Here is a 23,535-nt window from a genome sequence, read left to right on the forward strand (position 1 = left end):
TATTACATTTGTAGGTTCTTCGAGTTGTTCGATTAATTAAAGCATCACCACTTCTAGAAGACTTTGTTTACAAAATTTTTGGACCAGGAAAGAAATTGGGGAGCTTAATTATATTCACAATGTGTTTGTTAATAATTTCTTCGAGTATTTCAATGCAATTATTTTGCTTCCTTTGTGAATTTACTAAATTTGAGAGTTTTACCGAAGCTTTTATGTCGATGTTCCAAATTTTAACGCAAGAAGCTTGGGTTGAGGTTATGGATGAAACAATGGTCAGAACAAACACGGCTTTAGCACCATTAGTAGCCATGTATTTTATTTTATACCATCTCTTCGTAACTTTGGTATTAAAAGGAATAATTAATTTTCTTAATTAATTAATTTATTTTTTTTAGATTGTGCTAAGTTTATTCGTCGCAGTTATTTTAGATAATTTAGAATTAGACGAGGATATAAAAAAATTGAAACAATTAAAATATCGTGAGCAAAGTGCTGAAATTAAGGAAACATTACCGTTTCGTTTAAGGATATTTGAAAAATTTCCCGATAGCCCTTTAATGGTTACTTTACATAAAGTTCCATCCGATTTTAATTTACCCAAAGTAAATAATTAAATAGATTTTATTTAATTAGTTCCTTTTTTATAATTTTTTATTCATTTTAGGTTCGAGAAAGTTTTATGAGGCAATTCGTTTGTGAAACGGAGGATGATGAGAACTCGGAAGGAAGCGTAAAAAAGATTTCAGAAGAAATTTTTGATACTAAAGTAATGTACAGGAAACAAAAACCGTTAAAAATATTAAATAATGTTCCAAAGGTACGAGTTGGACATCCCAAGCTAAAGAAAACAGCAATCGCCCATATCATAAAGTAGATTTTAACTTAAATATAACCTTAAATTTTAATAATTGATTTTTAGCGATTCAAATAATCAACGTTTAATGCTTGGTGATTCATCGATAATTCCCGTACCGGGTAGTAAAGCACCTTTAAAGCCCCAAGGGACGATAAACAGCATGAAACAGTTACGTATTAACAACAAGAAGTGAGTTCTTTCAACACAAAATCGATTGGCTATAACAAAATCCACTTTTTATTTATTATATAGATGTATTCTAATTTTCTTTTTAAGACACTTCTAAATTTCCAAAAACACCTATTATTAATTTTATTTATTTATTATTTTCACTTTTTTGTAGTAAGTTTAACTCTTTTCTTTTTTAATTAAATTAGAGAAAAGAGATTTTTTGTTTATAACCTAACTCAAACAAATTGTTTAATTTTTTATCAAAAAAAAAAAAAAAAAATTAGGTTCGGTTCAAGATCGATTCGAAGAAGTGTTCGAAGTGGTTCGATTAAATTAAAACAAACCTACGAACATTTAATGGAAAACGGTGATATTGGAGTTAATCGTGTTACCTCAGCGAGGGCTAGGCCCCACGATTTAGACATAAAATTGCTTCAAGCGAAGCGTCAACAAGCTGAAATGAGAAGGTGAGATAAAATAAAGTCAATAATTAAACTAAAACTAACACTAGACCTAGAATTAGAAACTTTCAGGATAAGCCGTGTGTTTTTTGAAAAAATGTTTAACGTTTCGGATGCCATGTTGCAACCTTCTTTAGAAACAAGTTCGATGTGACGAAATTGTGAGTTGCCAGCCGTCTTCATATTCATGTTATTCCCATGCCGATGAATCTCTGTCACCATTCGTTGGAAATAATGTCCGGTTTTAGCTAATACTTTGATTTTGTCGAACTCTATGGTGTGTCCTTCCTTGTGGCAATGCTCTGCAACTGCAGATTGTTGGATTTTATTTAATCGATCCCTCTCGTGTTCCTTGATGCGGCATTCGATGTTACGTCCAGTTTGACCAACGTAATACTTCCCGCAACTGTACGATAGCCGATAGACTCCCGCTCCCCTTCATAGGGTTAGTTTGTCTTTAGTTATCGGAAGAGCGTTCTGTATTTTACTGACCGTACCGTATTGACCTCTCTTAAGCTGGCAGGACTATAATGGCAGAACCGATTGAGACCTATTGGATTATTTAGTACTTATTTTGGACTAATTTGTACCACCAATAAACAATTTGTACTTTTTGCCATTAAAGAGAAACTCGTGGCGCTGCTAGTTTAATATTAAGCAAGCAGGACTACTTAAAAAAAAAAAAGTAAAAAAATAAAACAAAGGTGGATTTGAGTAGAGCTGAATTTGTACTAATTTGTACCACCGATAAAAAGTGTATACTATGTACCGTTAAAGAAAAACGATATTAATTATTAATATTAATTATTATAATTATTAATATTAAGCTAGCAGGACCACTTTTAAAAAAAAACTTAAAAAAATAAAACAAAGGTGGATTTAAGAAGATCTGAATTTGTACTAATTTGTACCACTGATAAAAAATGTGTACTATATGCAGTTAATAAAATGCGGGGGCGGTAGTTTAATGCTAAGACCTACAAGCTTCAAGTGCACCAGTGGACAGTGAGTTTAATAAATTAAAAACATTATTACTAAAAAATTGTTCATTACTACGCATTGATGCTTTTATACAGAAACACGTACAATATTCACGTGGTGCACTGCAAAATGGTCGACGCGGAAAGCAATACTAACGATACATATACATATATCGCCTGCAGATTCGGAAGATTCCAACGTCAGTTTAACATCAGATCTGAATAATTCATGTCCTGCATGCAAAAATAATAATAAACCGTCCGGTACACACCTTTGTCAAATCTGTAAGAAATCTGTCCATGCATTACCTTAATGCTTCACACCGTATGACAATTTTGAATATGGCTATGATCGATGTCGTATATGCATAATGTGCAAAATGCGAAAGTCATAATCGGAAGCCGCCAACAAGAAAATTGGCGTGGGCAGATAAAACAAAATAAAAGTAAGAATTTATACCTTGGAAAAAATCCACATAAGATAATAGACGCTCTTACAGCAAAAAAGGCTGCAAAATTACCAATTTTAAAAAATGGTAATAATATTTCTTTAAATGCAGTGAAAATTGAAAGCGGCAGTTACACCGTTAGTAACGCAGTCATTATTATTTCTTGTTGATTGTTATTATAAATGACATGTAAAGGTTTTGTCATTGTATTAATATACACGGTGTACAGGGTGTCCCAATTTCGATGTGTTTGCAGGGTATCTCAGGTAAGTGTTTGAAATTTACGATTTTCAGACACCTCCTGTATCTCGGCTATCCGGAAACGTAGTAAGAAAGTAAAAACGGGTTCTAATAGATTTTTTCACGTGGAATCCAATGGTGCACATAGAATTTTTCTAGTGATCACGGTTTTTGAGTTATAAATACAACTCAAATACTGAATACTCAAAAACCGTTATGACTAGAAAAATTCTACGTGCACCATTGGATTCTACGTGAAAAAATCTATTAGAACCCGTTTTTACGTTTACGGATAGCCGAGATACAGGAGGTGTCTGAAAATCGTAAATTTTGAAACACTCCACGTATATCAAAAACGAAGAGGGCTATGAAAATTTGGTTTGTGCCATTATAAGTTTCATAAAAAAGTAGCTCAGGTTCGCGAAAGCCGCAACTTTCTATCTTTCATAATAACTGAGATACCCTGCAAACCCATCGAAATTTGGACACCCTGTACAGGGTGGGCAAATTTGAGTGTTATTATAGGCTATCTCAGAAACTATAAGAGATACGAAAAAAGTAGGTGCCATGTCCCGATCTCTTTTTTCGAGACTAATCCAATCCCGCAAACACCAAACCTCTATCTTCTTTTGTTTTTAAATTATAGCCAAAATGTCAAATTTTCGTGATTTCAAAAAATGCTCATATTACGTTTATTTTTGAAATTAGAGAAATGGGGTTGATACGTTCTTAAGAGGCTACTTTACCATACAGCTCAGCAAATTACAAAAAACATACATTATTTATGAAAATATTTGGATGAAATTTTGTACATAGCTTCTTCTAACAATTCTACATAACGCATGGTGAAAATTTTTAAAGTTTTCCAAAAAAAGGGGTTTTTTTCCTCAATATTATAGAATTTGGTCGTTCTTTTTTAGCTTGCATGATAGTATACTTGAAAATAGTAACATTTTTCAAATAAATTTTTTCAAAATTTTTAGTTATAAAGGAATAGTTTGTAATTTGCTAAAATTGCAATAAGGTAGCGTAAAAATGAATATTTTCCGTCAAGATTCCCACGAAGTATTACCACCGCGTTAGTCCCGCCTCCTGCCGACTGAGCGGCGCTGACATCGACTCTCTTCATCGAAGCTCCTTGTTTTATCTATTACTTTTTAATGTGGTAGAGAAAATAATCATTTCCAAAAGTACGTTTTGAACTTTATTTTCCGTGATTTTCTACTAATAATTGTGTAATTTAACAAAATTTTTGAATTTATAGTCAATAGTTGTTATTTTATTGTGTACTATAGTGTTAGTTTAATTTAGTTTGTGTAAAGTTTTTATAAACAATGGGTAAGTATGTTCATCTAAAAAACTACCCCTTAGCATTTGAAGATGTTCTCGAAAAAGGAGTAATAGACGGTAATAATTTACGATATAAATTTTTATAAAATCTAAAATTTCATATTTTATAGTCCGAGATTTAATTGAAAAATGTATTCATTCCGAAAGGTAAGTTAAATTTTATTAATTTTATTGTATAAACTGTGGCACACATAAAAAGGACTTATTTAAAAAGAATAAACCATCACAGTAAAAATTAAAACGATACATTATTTGAAGCGATACCATAAGATAAATAATACAAATGATGCAGAACCAAATACTGATGGTGGAGAATAATCCATTCAACTGCAACAAAACTCACATTAAATTTATTAATGAGTCAAAAGAAGGGCTTAGCAGCTCATTTCTTTTATGTTTTATGTGCGGGATAAAAAAGAAGCTTTACACTGAAGAAAGCAAAGAGTCTATTGAGATAAACTCTGCTGTTGTTTCTGTTATCTGTCGGTACCGGATATACACAGGCTGAAGAATTATTGTTATGTGTGGATATACCATTTATGTTAACAAAACCATTCCAAAAATATCGAGAAACCGTAAGTGACATGGCATAGCAGTCTATGAAGAACGCAGGTAAAGAAGAATTAATTTAGTTACAGCTTCAGAAGAAGTAAATAAAAACTGAATAAAGACTGTAAACGCTAAACGCTCGAACGTCAATTACGATGCATCATCCGGAGTGGTACTGCTATAAAATAATTGTATACATAAAAAAAAATACTCGTGTATACGGGGTAATTCAGGTAGGTAGCGAAAGCCGATCAGGGTAATGATAGCAATTCGGTTATAATTTATGAGTGACATTTCACACGAAGAATATAAAAGAAAGAAGAATTTATTAGAAACTTGCAAGATGGATGCATTAACAGAAATAAAATACAAATTCTTACCAGAAGCTAAAGTACCAATCAGATATGGATCCAAGAAAGGTATCTGTGCCTAACTGCATCGAGATTTGGTGATGTATGTAGGATGAGAAATGACACGTCTTGCTTAAATAAAGTTAAATCAATCTTGTACTCGAAATTTGCTAGAAATAATAGCACTAACATGGCTAAGACTATGAATGGCTTGCATTAAAAAAATTTGAAAGTAAATATAACTTGCCAGCAAACTTTTGAGCTCTATTCATCCGTAGGATGTACGGATTCTTAGTTGCAAGTCCAAATGAAACAATAAAAAACGAAAATGCCATCGTCGAGGTGAAGTGTCCAGCGAATTTCAAGAGCTTACATCTATTCAACGATGGCAAATTAAAATTTCCTAAAGATTTTTCTAGTCAGGGCTGTTTTATTTATTACACTATTAGCCATATTTTGTATACTTGAATCATTATTTAATATTATTATTAATTAGGTATTACATATTATTTCATTTACTTATACAAGGTGATACAGACCATGCAGTCCATTTTTTTAAACAGAAATATTAAAAAAGTTCGAATGAAAAGTAATAATATTCATAAAGGAACCACATTTATTCAGCTATTTTTTCTTTAATTTTTGTAACTACCTGTGTTTTCAAATAAAATTACTTACACGGTTACTCTGAGACACCTGTATATCAAACGAACGCATAATAATACAACAAAGATATAATTTATAAATGTTGTACCGAACTTTTCACATTCCCTGTATTGCAAATATATCTATTTTAATATAAAATGGAGTTATAAATGTTATTTTCGTTTCAAAATGATATAAATGTTTTATGCCTCGCAAAATTATTTATTGCATTTGAAATTGATTTTTGCCTTACATTCAATTGAATTATAAACCCATAATCTTAGATGTTCTCAACTTCTTTCTCTAATTTCTCTATTAAAAAATTAATATTCTATTCATATCGAAAAAAAGCATTAAAAAACTGATATTTGCGTAATGTAAATTGTTGTGAACCAAAATACTTAAAAAAACAAACGTAGTAAAAAGGTGGGCTACGACTACGATTATTAATAAAAAATCAAAATAATAACTAAAATAATAAATAAATTGGAAAGTCAATAAAAAGATTGATTGTAATTCATAATTAAGAAAAATTGTTAATAAACAATAATATTTAGAAGAAGTCGTTTAATTTCTTCATTAACAACATCGACGAGAAAAAGAATCGTAATAAAATAAACACGATGTTTTTTTATCTATAAAGGGTCGGGCCTAGTAGAAAATAAACTCCGCCTCGTTGCTTCCGAACGTCCGTCGTCTGCGCCCCTCAGAAACTGACCGACCTGGTAAAGTGGGCTCTTAAGGCACTTTGTTAAGCAGAATATACTGCCGTTGAAAAATTTTAAAAATATTTAATGATTTTTGAGATACAACACAAAGTTGTATTTTTTTAAATACAAACTATACTTGATTATGATGTTAATGAAAAGAGCATATTTTTAGTTTTCCAATGATGTACCGCATGTATGGTGTATTTGCGGAAAATAAGCGTTATTTTTTAATTCTAAAATATTAAAGATTAATATTCAAAATTTTCATTATAGTAGGCGAGGAAAACGTTAAATGCCACTTAGTTACAATAGTAACGTGAGTGGTCCTGCTAGCTTAATATTAAACTAGCAGCGCCACGTGTTTTTCTTTAACGGTACATAGTATACACTTTTTATCGGTGGTACAAAATAGTACAAATTCAGCTCTTCTCAAATCCACCTTTGTTTTATTTTTTACGTCTTTTTTTGAAGTGGTCCTGCTAGCTTAATATTAAGCTAGCAGCGCCACGAATTTCTTTTTAATGGCAAAAAGTATAAATTTTTTATTGGTGGTACAAATTAGTACAATATAAGTACTAAATAATCCAATAGGTCACAATCGGTTCTGCCATTATGGTCCTGCCAGCTTATGAGAGGTACCGTATTGTACCATGATAATCATGATATCATTCTTTTTCAGGCATCTCGCAATTCGCTCCGTCACACCTGAAACATAAAGAAGGCAGATAAATCCGGCTGGTGTGGTACCCTTATCGTATAGCTGTTCTTCTGCAGTATATCTTCTAGGAATCTCTCATCTTTTTTTAAGTATTCTTTGTCACTTATCCTCCCTGCTCGCTGGAATAAGGCTTTAATCAAGGACCTCTTCCGTTGTGGGTAGTGATGACATGAAGCTTTCAGGTTCCTATTGGTATGTGTCTTCTTTCGACATACTCCAAGTTCCATGCCCCTATCTGTCTTCCTAGTCAATAGAACATCCAGGAAAGGCAACTGTTTTGCTTCCGTTTCCATGGTAAATTTAATCATGCAGTGTTATGAATTTAGGTGGTCTAAGAATTCCTTTAGTCGCTCTTTTCCATGGTCGTTTCATGATACAAAGCACTTTATTCATGCGCACTTATTAGCACTTATTAGCACTTATTCGTTTACTTTATATTCATGATATAAAGCATGAGCGTAACAGCTTCTTATCGTAGACATCTTTGCTACAGGTGCATAAACATTATCGACTTTACACCATCCTGTTTTATTTTAAATGCACATCTTGTTTCATTTAATTTTTTGTCATAAGGTTTTCTTATTATTGAGTATGTATTAGACTGTTTCAATGAATTTAATTCGTTTTCAGTATGCTGTGTGTGTTTCATAATCATCTAAGTATTTTGGCTTCTTCAATATTCTTCCTGATCTTGTTTTTTGCGTTTCTTCTCCTTCTATTTGATCTTTCTTTTAATCATCTTTCTCTTCTTCATTTGTCTCTAGTTCAATTTCTTAATTACTTTACACTATACAATAACCAGGCTTTACAACATGTGCTCTGGGCCCATAACCTAATGGGTTTTTAATAAAAACAATAGCAGTTAAACAGTTTCCAACAGTAGCTTACTTATGACTCAGCGTCTTTTATCGTTTTTTAATTGTATATGGTGTGCCATATTTTACCTGTAACTATTGTCGATCTTTGACTATTCTAGTGTGCCGTGACAGAATTTTCGTTAGTGAGTTGGGTGTGAGCAGGGGCACATTTTTGATGTGCCATCTAGACCCCACCTTATACATACAATTGTAATTAATGGTAATGCGTAGTGGTTTACGGATGGAGAAGTATGTGTTGTTTCATCCGTTCTTCCTGGTGGTTCCCTTTGTAAAGGGGCAGACGTTTCGCCAAGATCTCACTTGGCATCTTCAGTGCGTTGTCGTACTCTCCTGTCGGCATACTGTCCGTAGTGCACAACAACACAATTGTAATTAAGTTTATTTAATTCAGTAAAATCGAAAATCGAATCGAATGTATGAATACCGATCGTGTTACACGTGTGTTTTTACATCCGCGTTCGTCGATTGCGTTTTATCGGGTTTGTTGGCACGGTTGTGAAGTTAGCCATAGATTCTAGCCATAGATTTAAAAATTGAAAAATGACCGATTTTTGCAACTCGAAACGCAAATTAAAATTCATATTTGAGTTTAGCGGTCTTAGAATAACTCGTATACAAAAATTTACGGGGGGGTGTTTTCATTTAAGGGAGTAAAAAAATCCCAAAGTTGTGAACATCGCGTGCGCGCGTATACTATTCGACCAAAATCGAAAAATGACTAATTTCTGCAACTCGAAACGCAAATTAAAATTCATGTAGGATTTGTCCTTGAAGGCTCTCAGGAGTGGGACGAGCCGACTTTCCTAGGCGGGAAGTCAGTAGTCGAAAAGCAATCTAACGAAAAAGATCGGTAAGATCAACGACGGGCGAAAAATTAAAACGCGAAAGTAAAAACTGTTTTCTATTGTAGATTCGATCAAAACGGTGACCAGTATAGTGAAATCAAATAATACCCTTATTTTGTTAAACTATTAAATAAAACTTAAGTTACAATTCCGATGTTTTGGTGAATAAATAAAAACATAACCCCTAGATTTAGAATAAAAGTGAGCACGAACCCACAAATTGGAGGCCCGTCCGGAATAAGAAAAACGGTAATGTGCGAATGTGTTAACAAACAGTAAAAGTGTATTGAAAATTGGAAAGCGAAGAGTAAAATTCCGAAGAAACAACAAAAACGGCAACGACGCGGGAGTTGTGAAGGTCGTGAGAGACACAGACAACGACGAAGCGACGCCATTACAGTAACGGCTTTCGAAGAGACGTGACACGCCAGAAGTCCACAAAAAAAAAAGATAAGTTGCATGCTTTTGTTCATCTACGAAAATTATTAAAAGAAATAAAATAAAAATGGATCGCTTAGCCGATAATTTAAATATTGAACGAAACATATCAAGAGCAAAAACGGCTGCTATAAGGGCATGTCATAAACTGGTTTTTGAAAATGACGGCGATCGTAACAATAGAAAAAGATTACGTGAGTTTACGGGTTTTGCTTTTGAAAATAATGACGAAAAACAAAAGAAGTTAGATTACGCGATAAAAAGTTTGACTTTGGGAGATTTAAACTCAATTTGTAACATCTTGGAAATTCCAAACGACGCGAATAATAAGGAGGATTTGGTGGGAGTTTTATGTACACGATTGTCGGATTTAAATTTGTTAACAAAAGACGACGAAGCAAATGACGACGAAAACCACAGCGACGAGGATAATTCCGACAATGACGTTAATAACGACGTAGAAAACGATGACGAAGGAAATGATGACGTACAAAAAATAGTTCCTGAATCGAAGAAGGCGCCACCAAAATTTGTACTAACGTTTAAGGACGTGGAGGACGCAGTTTCAACATTCAACGGACGTGATAATTGTTCGGTCGAGAAGTGGCTGGAAGAATTTGAAGAAACCGCAATATTGATGGGGTGGAACGACGTAGAAAAGTTGATTTACGGAAAAAGATTGCTTAAGGATGACGCACTTCTGTTTATCAAATCAGAACCGATGATTAAATCATGGAAAATATTGAAAAATAAGTTAAAAAAGGAATATGGTCAAACAATAAACAGCGCAGCATTACATAAAATGCTAACTACCAGAAAAAAACGAAAGGATGAGACGATTACGCAATACCTTTTAGAAATGCGACAAATTGCATCACGGGGTTACATAGAAGAAGACGCGTTGATCGACTATATTATTGACGGGATTACTGACGACGAAGTAAATAAAACCGTGCTATATGGTGCAAAATGTATGAACGATTTTAAAGCGAAATTAAAAATTTATGAGAAAATGAAATCCAAGCAATATAAAGATAAACGAGATTATAAAGAAAAAAATACCAAGGACACCGATTTGAGGCAGAAAAAGAATGAACGCGAAGAAAAAGATTCTTTTCCAACATGTTTCAACTGTGGAAAGAAGGGTCACCTTTCGAAGAATTGCCGCGACAAGGCAAAAGGCATAAAATGTTTCAACTGCAATAACTTTGGTCATATTTCGAGGAATTGTCAGTCGCAAGAGAAAGAAAAGAGACAATCGTATGTGATAAGAGAGATTGAAGAAGTAATGCCCGGATACAAGCAATTGTACCTTAACAAAAGATTATTTAACGGATTCGTAGATACCGGAAGTGATCTTAACCTGATTAAGATTAGCAGTTATTTGAAGTTGGGTTCACCAAATTTTGAAAGCACATCGATTTCCCTGAAAGGACTAGGCAAAAACGCTGTTTCTACTTTAGGAAAATTTAACACTGATATAAGCATAGATAAGTGCGAATTTGAGACGACAATACATATTGTACCTGACGATGCCATTCCCATGGATTTGCTTATCGGAAAATCAATTTTAAAACAAGTTACCTTGATGATTTCCTCCGAAGAAATTAAAGTTTTTAGCCGTGGACAAAAAGAAGAACTAAATCTTTCCGAAGAAAATGATATATTGTTAATAAATACAGAAAGTGTTTTAGATGTCGGAAGATATGAATATTATGACGAAGTTGAACGATTAATCGAAAATTACAAACCGGAAAAGTGTTCACCATCGGCAAACGTGCAAACTAAAATTATTTTACAAGACGAGATACCAGTTTACCAGACGCCGAGAAGATTGTCAATGCCAGAAAAACATGAGGTAAATAAACAAATCGAAGAATGGTTGAACAATGGAATAATTAGAGAAAGTACATCCGACTTTGCAAGCCCTATTGTACTCGTGAAGAAGAAGGATGGAAGTACTCGCATTTGCATCGATTACCGCAAATTGAATAGAAAAATAATAAAGGATCGTTATCCCCTTCCTGTGATAGAAGACCATATTGATTTATTGGTTGGCGCGACAATATTTACAACGTTAGATTTAAGAAATGGGTTCTTTCATGTTCCTGTCGCAGAAGAGAGCGTAAAGTATACATCTTTCGTAACGCCAAATGGACAATATGAGTTTTTGCGTACTCCGTTCGGCTTATGCAATTCACCTGCAGTTTTTCAACGTTATGTCAACAACGTGTTTAAAGATCTGATTCGAGAAAATGTAGTCATTTTATACATGGACGATATTATTATTCCTGCCAAAGACGTCAACGAAGCGTTTAAAAGGTTGAAAAGAGTTTTAATCACGGCAATGGAAAATGGATTAGAGTTTAAATGGTCGAAATGTCAGTTCCTTAAAGATTCTGTGGAATATTTGGGTCATGAAATAGAGAATGGCTTTGTCAAGCCAGCGAAACACAAAATCAAGGCCGTTATAAATTTTCCGAAACCAACGACGGTAAAGAAAGTTCAAAGTTTTCTGGGACTTACTGGATACTTTAGAAAATATATCGCTGATTACTCACTAATTGCGAAACCTTTAACGGATTTATTAAAACAAGGCAAAAGGTTTGTATTTGAAAAAGATGAAGAGCAAGCATTTGAACAGCTAAAAGAAAAATTAACTAGCGAACCAGTACTGAAAATTTTCAATTATGACAACGAAACGGAACTCCACGTAGATGCGAGTAAAGATGGCTTTGGAGCCGTATTATTGCAAACGAATCCAAATGACGGAAAATTATATCCAATCTATTACTGGAGTAGAAAAACTAGTGACGCGCAGAAAAAATATCATAGTTATGAGCTCGAGGTACTTGCCATAGTAGAGGCGTTGAAAAAATTTCGCGTTTATTTATTGGGCAACCATTTTAAAATCTTAACAGATTGTGCAGCTTTTGCAGCCACAATGCAAAAGAAAGATCTTTGCACAAGGGTCGCACGATGGGCGCTTTTGTTGGAAGAATTTGATTATACGATTGAGCATAGACCAGGACATAGAATGAAGCATTGCGATGCTCTAAGTCGAAATCCAATAACTATGATAATTGAATCCGGATTTTTGGAAAGGGTGGCGAAGGCGCAATCGGACGACGAACATCTACGAACAATTATGAAAATTTTGGAAAGTGGCGAGTATGAAAATTATGAGGTGGTGAAGAACATTTTGTATAAAAATATAGATGGGCAAAGACTCCTTGCGATTCCAATTAATATGCAACCGCACATAATACGAGAGGCGCATGAAAATGGCCACTTTGCTTTGAAAAAAACGAGTGAGTTGATCAAACGAGATTATTACATACCTAACTTAGACGAAAAAATTAAGAAGATTATACAAAATTGCATACGATGCATTTTAGTGGAAAGAAAATCAGGAAAAGCCGAAGGATTATTAAATCCAATAGAGAAGGGTGATGTCCCCTTACACACATATCACATTGATCATCTGGGTCCGATGGCGAAAACCTGTAAAAGCTATAAATATTTGTTTGCTGTCATCGACGCCTTCACCAAATTTGTATGGATTTACCCTACAAAAACTACTTCAACAAAGGAAGTCTTAGACAAATTAGAAATACAAAAAACAACTTTTGGAAACCCAGCAGTAATAATTTCGGATCGAGGAACCGCTTTTACATCACGAGAATTCAATAATTATTGCACGCAAGAACATATTAGACACGTAACAATTACAACGGGTGTTCCGCGTGGAAACGGACAAGTTGAGCGAATAAATCGAATAATCATCCCCGTACTCTCCAAATTAACGATTGAAAAACCAGAAAATTGGTACAAATACGTTAAGAAAGTACAAGAAGCTATAAATAGCACATTTCAAAGAAGTGTGAATAGCACACCTTTTCAGCTGATGTTTGGTGTACCAATGAAACGGCCTGAAGAACTCCGGTTAAGAGAGATAATTGAAGAGGAATACGTTCAGGAATTCAATGAGGAACGAGAGAATTTGAGAAGAGAGGCTAAAAAGCAGATCATTAAAATTCAACAAGAAAATCGACGAAATTATAATAAAAAAAGAAAACCTGCAAGAAACTATCGTATAGGCGATCTCGTGGCCATAAAGCGCACGCAATTTCAAAATGAATCTAAGTTGTTGCCAAAATTTCTAGGTCCGTATAGAGTAGTTAGAGGAACTGGTCTTGATCGCTACGAGGTGGAAAAAGTTGGTAACCACGAGGGTCCCGGAAAAACGTTCAGCAGCGCTGATTTCATGAAGCCCTGGTGTCTGGACAGTCCATTCGAGACGAATGCTTTGCAAGATGGCCGAGATGTAGGATTTGTCCTTGAAGGCTCTCAGGAGTGGGACGAGCCGACTTTCCTAGGCGGGAAGTCAGTAGTCGAAAAGCAATCTAACGAAAAAGATCGGTAAGATCAACGACGGGCGAAAAATTAAAACGCGAAAGTAAAAACTGTTTTCTATTGTAGATTCGATCAAAACGGTGACCAGTATAGTGAAATCAAATAATACCCTTATTTTGTTAAACTATTAAATAAAACTTAAGTTACAATTCCGATGTTTTGGTGAATAAATAAAAACATAACCCCTAGATTTAGAATAAAAGTGAGCACGAACCCACATTCATATTTGTGTTTAACGGTCTTAGAATAACCCGTATACAAAAATTTACGGGGGGGTGTTTTCATTTAAGGGAGTAAAAAAATCCCAAAGTTGTGAACATTGCGTGCGCGCGTATACTGTTCGACCAAAATCGAAAAATGACTAATTTCTGCAACTCGAAACGCAAATTAAAATTCATATTTGTGTTTAACGGTCTTAGAATAACCCGTATACAAAAATTTACGGGGGGGTGTTTTCATTTAAGGGAGTAAAAAAATCCCAAAGTTGTGAACATTGCGTGCGCGCAGATACTGTTCGACCAAAATCGAAAAATGACTAATTTCTGCAACTCGAAGCGCAAATTAAAATTCATATTTGAGTTTAGCGGTCTTAGAATAACTCGTATACAAAAATTTACGGGGGGGTGTTTTCATTTAAGGGAGTAAAAAAATCCCAAAGTTGTGAACATTGCGTGCGCGCAGATACTGTTCGACCAAAATCGAAAAATGACTAATTTCTGCAACTCGAAGCGCAAATTAAAATTCATATTTGAGTTTAGCGGTCTTAGAATAACCCCTATACAAAAATTTATGGGGGGGTAATTGTAATTAACGTTTTTAAAACATATGCTTCGTTTTTGATTTTTTCTATTAATTCATCCTTAGAGTTGACTTGTGTAAACATAGGGTGTATGTTAGGTGTATGTTCTTTCATGTGGCCCCACACATAAAAATCAGGGGGCGTCAAATCAAGACTCCTTGCAGGCTATGGAATTAGATCTCCTCTCCCAATCCAACCATTAGGAAACATTTCATTTAATGAATTTTCAACATTTTGGGAATAGTGTGCAAGGCATTCATCTGGAAAGCCACATTACATCTGTTTTCTAAAGGTACATGGTCAAGCAGGCCTATTAAATTGTTATGTAAAAATTCATTGTATGCTGCGCTAGTTAAACCATCCGGCAAAAAATAAGGACCAATTAAATTATTTCCAATGAGCCCCATCCACAAGTTTACGCAAAATTTTCTTTGATTGTTCATTTCCCTTGTTAGATGCGGATTTTGAATACGGTGAAAATGATTTAAGAATACAGTTCATTAATGGATGTCCGAGTACTATCAAAACAAATTTTTTACTTCGGTCGATGCATCAGACTTTGATATTATTGCTCTCAATGAAACTTGGGTCAAGAAGAGCGTCCTAGACTACGAGATCTTTCCAGACAGGTATGACGTTTTTAGATGTGATCGATCTTTCCATAAGGATGGAGAGATGTTACTGGCTGTTAATTCCGGAGTTGCTACTTCGAATATCATGATTGCCTCCTGTCCTATTGAATCAATTGACTTGAAAGCTGTACGGATTGACTTTAAAAAGACGAAATCGGCCTTTAACATTGTTGTCTGCTATTTCCCACCTGTTACATCTGGAGGAATGTATGTATAGTTACACCTTCGATTACATTGAATCAATGTTGGATATGTCCTTGGATACCATAGTCATGGGTGATTTTAATATTGAAGTAATAATGACTTTCTGCAATTAAATAATGTAATGAATATCATTGATAGAATTCTTGATTTGATACTTGCTTCCTCAAACTTGAGTTTCAAATTAAACAGTGAGACTTTACATTGGTACGAGAAGATAATTACCAATCGGCATTACTACTTACTATTTCGGTAACGGTGCCTACACATTTGATAGCTCGAAATGTTATCTTATCTGCCTGACATGTACGAGGTACTGCTTAACATCGACTGGACTCATCTATTTACGTTATCATCGGTTGAACAATACTGTAATGTTTTTTATGAAGCATTATACAACGACCTGGACGCTCACGTACTTAAATCTGAGGGCAAGCATGCAAGCTCGAAATATGCTGTATGGCATTCAATTAACCTAATAAGAATGCTTAGATTAAAAAAACACCACCATAAATTGTATAGAAAAACTCATTGCAGATATCATCGCACAAGTTTATGTCAAATCTTTGAGGGACATAAGAAAAGAACCAAAAAACGTTTGGCGTTTTGTTAATATAAGCAGAAACAATATAAGATCTCCAGGCTCTCTTAAGTGTGTCCGATTTGCCAACAGTAGTTAACTTATTTGTCGATCATTTTGAGGCTATGTACTGTCCTGCATCATTTGGTAACCTACTGGTAACGATCACGCTGTTTATGATACTAATTCTGTCACCTTTGGTATCTCCGAAGTCAGTTACGACGAAATGGTTGAATCTTTCAAAAAATTCAAGACAAAGGCTACAATTGGCCCAGATGAGATTCCTACATTTTTAGTCAACGATTGCGCCCCTACACTCTCACATCCATTCTTACATATTTTCAACCTAATAATCAAAAACTCTGAATTTCCAAGCGCGCACGCGATGTTCAGAACTTTGTGATTTTTTTACTCCCTTAAATGAAAACACCCCCCCGTAAATTTTTGTACACGAGTTATTCTAAGACCGCTAAACTCAAATATGAACTTTAATTTGCGTTTCGAGTTGCAGAAATGAGTCATTTTTCGATTTTGGTCGAACAGTATACGCGCGCACGCGATGTTCACAACTTTGGGATTTTTTTACTCCCTTAAATGAAAACACCCCCCCGTAAATTTTTGTAAACGGGTTATTCTAAGACCGCTAAACTCAAATATGAATTTTAATTTGCGTTTCGAGTTGCAGAAATTGGTGTTTTTTCGATTTTGGTCGAACAGTATTCGCGCGCACGCGATGTTCACAACTTTGGGATTTTTTTACTCCCTTAAATGAAAACACCCCCCCGTAAATTTTTGTACACGAGTTATTCTAAGACCGCTAAACTCAAATATGAACTTTAATTTGCGTTTCGAGTTGCAGAAATGAGTCATTTTTCGATTTTGGTCGAACAGTATACGCGCGCACGCGATGTTCACAACTTTGGGATTTTTTTACTCCCTTAAATGAAAACACCCCCCCGTAAATTTTTGTAAACGGGTTATTCTAAGACCGCTAAACTCAAATATGAATTTTAATTTGCGTTTCGAGTTGCAGAAATTGGTGTTTTTTCGATTTTGGTCGAACAGTATTCGCGCGCACGCGATGTTCACAACTTTGGGATTTTTTTACTCCCTTAAATGAAAACACCCCCCCGTAAATTTTTGTAAACGGGTTATTCTAAGACCGCTAAACTCAAATATGAATTTTAATTTGCGTTTCGAGTTGCAGAAATTGGTGTTTTTTCGATTTTGGTCGAACAGTATTCGCGCGCACGCGATGTTCACAACTTTGGGATTTTTTTACTCCCTTAAATGAAAACACCCCCCCGTAAATTTTTGTATACGGGTTATTCTAAGAGTGCTAATCTCAAATATGAATTTTAATTTGCGTTTCGAGTTGCAGAAATCGGTCATTTTTCGATTTTAAAATCTATGGCTAGAATCTATGGCTAACTTCACAACCTTTTTGTTGTCGGAATTTTTTCGTTTTTCTTTCACTAAGAAACAATATAACTTTCTGGAAGTGCTTTAAAGTGGTCATTTTGTTGATTACATTAACAGTTATTAGTGAATTATAATTTTTCCTAATTTCCATTGTTGAGTGGTCTTTGGAAAAAAGTGGTCATGTCTTCGTGCGGGCGGTGTAGTCGTGTGGTGGGGAGAATAACTGGCGTGCAGTGCGAGGTTTCACACCAAGTGCGCTGAATCTGGCGATACGCCACAGGACTCGCTCTCTAACAAGGGAAGTGTCACAACTGTGTCTCACCGATTTCGATGCAATTTGGTACAGTCATAGAATGGGCCAAAATAAGGTTCGCACATTTTTTTATACGTGCGGTAAAAGCCCCTGGGGCGAGTTATAGGGGTTGAAAGTTTGGAGAAAAAGTACGTTTTCACTTATATTTTGAAAACGAAAAGTGCTATCAAAATTTGGTAAATTGTAACTGATATTCATTTTAAAAGAGCTTTCTTTTGATGTGTCACACATATAGCAGAGGGTTAAAAAGGGCGAACTACCCCTATTTTTTTGGAATTATTTAAAAACCACCCTATCGATTTTGGCGGCATTAAGTATACTTCTAGTGCGTTCAAAAATATTAGTTAAGGGTTTTTTCCCATTCGCCCTAGATCAACCCCAGCGAAGTTACGGGGGTTAACATGTAAGCACTTTTCGTAAGAATGATGTGATAAAATTGTCAGGTATTTTGAAAATACTTTAAACAAAACCGTAAATTAGTCGCACAATAAAATGTTTAGTGTAAAATAAGGCATAATACACCATATAGGGGTTGTTGGGGTTATCCACCCCCTTAAAAATTAATTCTATCCCGGGCGTTATTTGTCGATTACGGCGAAATTTGGTACTGTGTTTGTTTTATATTTGAAGTAAAAATTTTTGAAAATGGTTATAAGGGTTACAAATTAGGGGTAGTTTTTTGTTTATACCTCGAAGATGAAAACTGCCATCGTAACTGTGGTATTGTTTTTTAAAAATCTATCTATCGATGTTCCACGAGGTAAACTACCCTCATTTTCTTTAAATAATAAATATAAAACTACTAGATAAATAAGATATTTTATTTATTTATGAGTTAAAAAGCAACTGACAAAAAAAATAGTTCAATATACCAAAGAAGTTTATTCTACATTACTAATTGACGTTTTTTATGTATTATATTAATTTTCAATATTAAATTTATTTTTATTCTACGTAGTGTTGGCAAAAATGAAAGTCGTGGAAAAAATGTTTTAAACATAAGGATTTTTTACACCATGCACATGTTATGACCGCTATATCCCCACAGATATCACACGTTGGCTTCTCACTCGAAAAGCAAACTTCCACGGGATTTTCAAAATGGTCTGGTCTCTCCTCTATATAGCCACTTGCAAACCATGCGTATTTAAAAACATTTATAAACCGAGGGGAAGCCAACTGGTTATGCGTCAACGATTGCAATTTTAATATGTTATCCCTCTGATGTAAATTGACATCATACTGGTAAAGAATAATCTGATCAGAGAATCTTCTAATAAAATTTTTCCATATTCTGAAACCAAATACATCTAGGGGCTGTATTTGACCTGTTGTCCCTGCAGGTATAGATAAATGTTTAAAATTAGTACCTGATGGAGTTATTTCACTAATAACTTCAGGACAATGGCCACTCCAAGAATCTAATAATAATAATGATTTAGAACCAGTATTTGGAAAATATACATTTTGGAGCCAATTTTTCATGTGTTCTGAAGTTAACTTTCCAGATTTTGATGCCAAAACGTATATATTGTCTGCTTTAAACATTGTATTTGCTACCCTCGGTCCAAAGCTGCCAGAGGGTTCTTTTAAAACAATAAAAAGTGGAGAAAGAAGTTTCCCATCAGCAGATATTACGGGTTGAATTGTGTAACTGTGCGTTGTAGATGACACCGACTGGACCACACTTTCTACGGTTTTAACTCCTAAATCGCTTAATGTTCTTCCCGAATGGAATTCCAAGTTAAAACCGCTCTGATCCGAATTGTAGGTGTTTTCAGGTCCATATATTTGGATTTGTAGCTTTGCCTCTTTAACGAAATCTTTTGCTAAAGTTTTTACTCGATCAACATTTCCAATTTGTTTTTGGGATAGAAATTTTGTTATTTTTCGGCTTACTAACCGATTTGCTTTCTTAAAACGTTGCACCCAGCTATGAGATGCTTTGAACAGTTGAGGAGATAAATTCTTTTCATTTCTAGCTTGTATAGCCCATCTGCGTATATCAATATCATGTAGTGGCAATTTATTATCTACGGCGGCTCTCGCTTGATTAATTACAAATTCGGTAATTTCTGCTAATTTTTCTTTGTATGTCCCTCTTTCTTCAATATATTTAGACCATCTGTGCAATTGGGTCTTTGACGTTACTTTTCGGTATTTGTTTTTTACGGTTTTAAATATTGTGCCAAAATTTTTTTGGTAGGTGTATTTTTGGCAACATTATGTAGAATAAAAATAAACTTAACAATGTTAATGATGTGATAGAGAATTTCTATTTATTCTTTCATTAATTTTCCTTTATTAATAAAGGAATTTTATAGAAGATAGGAAAAAAGTGTTAAATTAATGAAAGAATAAATTTAACATTGAACATAAAAAACGTCAATTAGTAATGTAGAATAAACTTCTTTGGTATATTGAACTATTTTTTTTTGTCAGTTGCTTTTTAACTCATAAATAAATAAAATATCTTATTTATCTAGTAGTTTTATATTTATTATTTAAAGAAAATGAGGGTAGTTTACCTCGTGGAACATCGATAGATAGATTTTTAAAAAACAATACCACAGTTACGATGGCAGTTTTCATCTTCGAGGTATAAACAAAAAACTACCCCTAATTTGTAACCCTTATAACCATTTTCAAAAATTTTTACTTCAAATATAAAACAAACACAGTACCAAATTTCGCCGTAATCAACAAGTAATGCCCGGGATAGAATTAATTTTTAAGGGGGTGGTTAACCCCAACCACCCCTAAATGGTGTATTATGCCTTATTTTACATTAAACATTTTATTGTGCGACTAATTTACGGTTTTGTTAAAGTATTTTCAAAATACCTGACAATTTTATCACATCATTCTTACGAAAAGTGGTTACATGTTAACCCCCGTAACTTCGCTGGGGATGATCTAGAGCGAATGGGAAAAAACCCTTAACTAATATTTTTGAACGTGCTGGAAGTATACTTAATGCCGCCAAAATCGATAGGGTGGTTTTTAAATAATTCCAAAAAAATAGGGGTAGTTCGCCCTTCTTAACCCTCTGGTATATGTGTGATACATCAAAAGAAAGCTCTTTTAAAATGAATATCAGTTACAATTTACCAAATTTTGATAGCACTTTTCATTTTTAAAATATAAGTGAAAACGTACTTTTTCTCCAAACTTTCAACCCCTATAACTCGCCCCAGGGGCTTTTACCGCACGTATAAAAAAATGTACGAACCTTATTTTGGCCCATTCTATGACTGTACCAAATTGCATCGAAATCGGTGAGACACAGTTGTGACACTTCCCTTGTAAGACGGCTGAGGCTTGGATATGTCTGGATTGCAGGTTAAGAGAGCGAGGTGTTAATTCCCGCAAATCAATCGTGTCTATTCAGTCGGCGTCATCAGGTTCTGTTATCACTCTAAAATCTGTTTACGAGATGGTCCGTGATATGCAGTCGGAGATGCGATCGAAGAACGGGGAACTTTTTGATTCGGTTGAGTTCTGCAGTGGGCGTATATCTGATTTTGAGCATATTTTAAATGAAATAAATGAAAAAATCAAGATTATCGATGAGCTAACTGCGGAGAATGCCTCCCTTCGTGAGCGGGTGGCTGGTCTTACGTCTCGCATGGATGACTTGGAGCAGTATTCACGTCGAAGCAATTTGGAAATTTAAGGGGTTTGTCAAAGAAATAACGAAAACTTGTTGAATGTACTGGATACTGTCGCTGCTCACGTGGGGTCTGATGTCTCGCATGTAGATGTGGATGCGATTCACCGTGTCCCCCATTTCGATCGCTCGAATTCTGCTCCCAGGTCTATTGTCGTTCATTTCTGCAGTCGTCTTAAGCGCGATTCCTTTCTGGCTGCCTGTATCTCAAAAGAAAGTCTATGCCATCGGATTCACCTCCGGGAATGTGCATTGCTGGGGTTAGTGATAAGTGTTTTGTGAATTAGCACCTCACATCATTGAATAAATCCCTTTTATCGCGCGCCAGAAGTTCAGGTAAAGATACATAAGGGATATCGTTTCATTTGGACCCATGATTGCAAGATTTTTGTCCGTAAATCAGAGGGCTCTCATGTAATACAAATAAAGACTGAGAAGGACGTATGTAAAGTAATACTTAATTGTAATTATACCAATTTGATTGTGACTTTAATGTATTCCTTAACTTTTTATTATCAGAATGTTGGGAGCATACGGTGCAGGTTGCCGATTTTGTACAATAACGCATTAAATTCTGATTGCGATGTAATTTGCTTAACGGAAACTTGGCTCCACCCCGGTATTTTTCGGCTGAAACTCTCCCAAGTTCGTACACGGTTTATAGACGTGGCCGCGTATCTGCTACTATCGATTGCACTACTCGAGGTGGCGGAGTAGTCATAGGCGTTTCGAGCTCACTTTATAGTTCCGAATCATGTGATTGGTTTCCGGGGATGGAGGAAGTTTGCGTGACGCTGCACTTCGGCGTGGCTAAGTTGCATGTTTGTTGTATCTATATTTCGCCCAATGACGTTGCTGCTTTGTCTGCTTTTTCAGATAATTTGATGAATATTATCGATCAGCATCGCAATGATAAATTCATTATCTGTGGCGATTTCAACTTACCCGAGATTCGCTGGAGTAGAAATGATTCTTTGATTTCTCTTGTTCCTCACTGCAGTGGGTCTCGGACCGTGAATTTTCTGGATGCTCTGCCATTGGGTGAGTTGGATCAACATAACCATTTTACAAATGCTTATCGGCATACGCTCGATCTGGTATTTAGTCGCCTCGTAACGTTAACGAAGCTCGAAAGATGTGATAATCCTCTGATGTTCGAGGATACTGCTCACTCCACTCTTGAATTCTGTTGTGATGTGCCCCGAGAGAACAACCTTAATCCGCGCTCTGGCGTTGCTTAGAATTTCTCTAGAGCTTCTTATGACGAAATCAATGGTTACCTCGACAGTTTAATCTGGTCTAAAATTTTGGACGGCGTTTCGGTTGACGCTGTAGCAGATACCTTTTATTCTTACGTCTATGACGTTATAGACAGATATGTTCCGCGTAGGGGAATACGGGTTACTAGTTATCCCATCTGGTTCTCTCGGGACACAATTAACACATTACGTGAGAAAAGGAATGTACATAGAAGGTGGAAACGATACAAAAATCGACTTGACTACCGCACCTTTTCAATGCTGAGACATCATTCTAAATGTCTTATAGCGTGTAATCACAAAGATTATATGGTTCATGTTCAGGACTCTGTTGCTGCTGACGCTAAACAATTTTGGTCATATCTAAGACAAAGAAAGGGCGGTGTTGGCATGCCGACGATTGTCCGGCATAACGGTGTGTCTTCGGTGAATGGAGAGGAAGTTTGTTAACTCTTTTCCGACTACTTCGGATCTGTTTGCCCCGCCGGTAATTACTGCATACCCCGAGTGGGGGGACCACAGCCTTAATGCGATCTCGGTTGGCTGTTTCGATTTATCCGAGGTTGAAGAGACTTTTTTTGGTGTGGCTGTTTCCAAGGGTCC

The 23,535-nt window shown here is 35.2% G+C and overlaps 1 protein-coding gene and 1 long non-coding RNA gene across 4 annotated transcripts in view; one reads left to right on the forward strand and one right to left on the reverse strand.

The window, feature by feature from the left end:
- Positions 1 to 23,535, forward strand: part of LOC111417063 (sodium leak channel non-selective protein na) — a 73,957-nt gene that overhangs the window by 17,869 nt on the left and 32,553 nt on the right. Inside the window, exons 7-12 of one of the 3 annotated variants that reach the window (XM_071195086.1) lie at positions 15 to 344; positions 396 to 602; positions 665 to 766; positions 818 to 870; positions 920 to 1,045; positions 1,312 to 1,494. In XM_071195086.1, coding sequence (XP_071051187.1) covers positions 15 to 344; positions 396 to 602; positions 665 to 766; positions 818 to 870; positions 920 to 1,045; positions 1,312 to 1,494 — 1,001 coding nt within the window. Of the gene's footprint in view, positions 1 to 14; positions 345 to 395; positions 603 to 664; positions 871 to 919; positions 1,046 to 1,311; positions 1,495 to 23,535 lie in introns of all 3 variants that reach the window. The other 2 variants (XM_071195084.1, XM_071195085.1) reach the window with 2 other exon arrangements.
- Positions 4,642 to 6,789, reverse strand: LOC139429362 (uncharacterized). The gene is made up of 2 exons (XR_011640009.1): positions 5,437 to 6,789; positions 4,642 to 4,834 (listed from the first exon to the last, which is right to left on the reverse strand). It is a non-coding gene; the product is annotated as an uncharacterized lncRNA (long non-coding RNA).

The sequence above is a fragment of the Onthophagus taurus genome, chromosome 3 (assembly GCF_036711975.1).
Source record: "Onthophagus taurus isolate NC chromosome 3, IU_Otau_3.0, whole genome shotgun sequence".
NCBI lineage: Eukaryota > Metazoa > Arthropoda > Insecta > Coleoptera > Scarabaeidae > Onthophagus > Onthophagus taurus.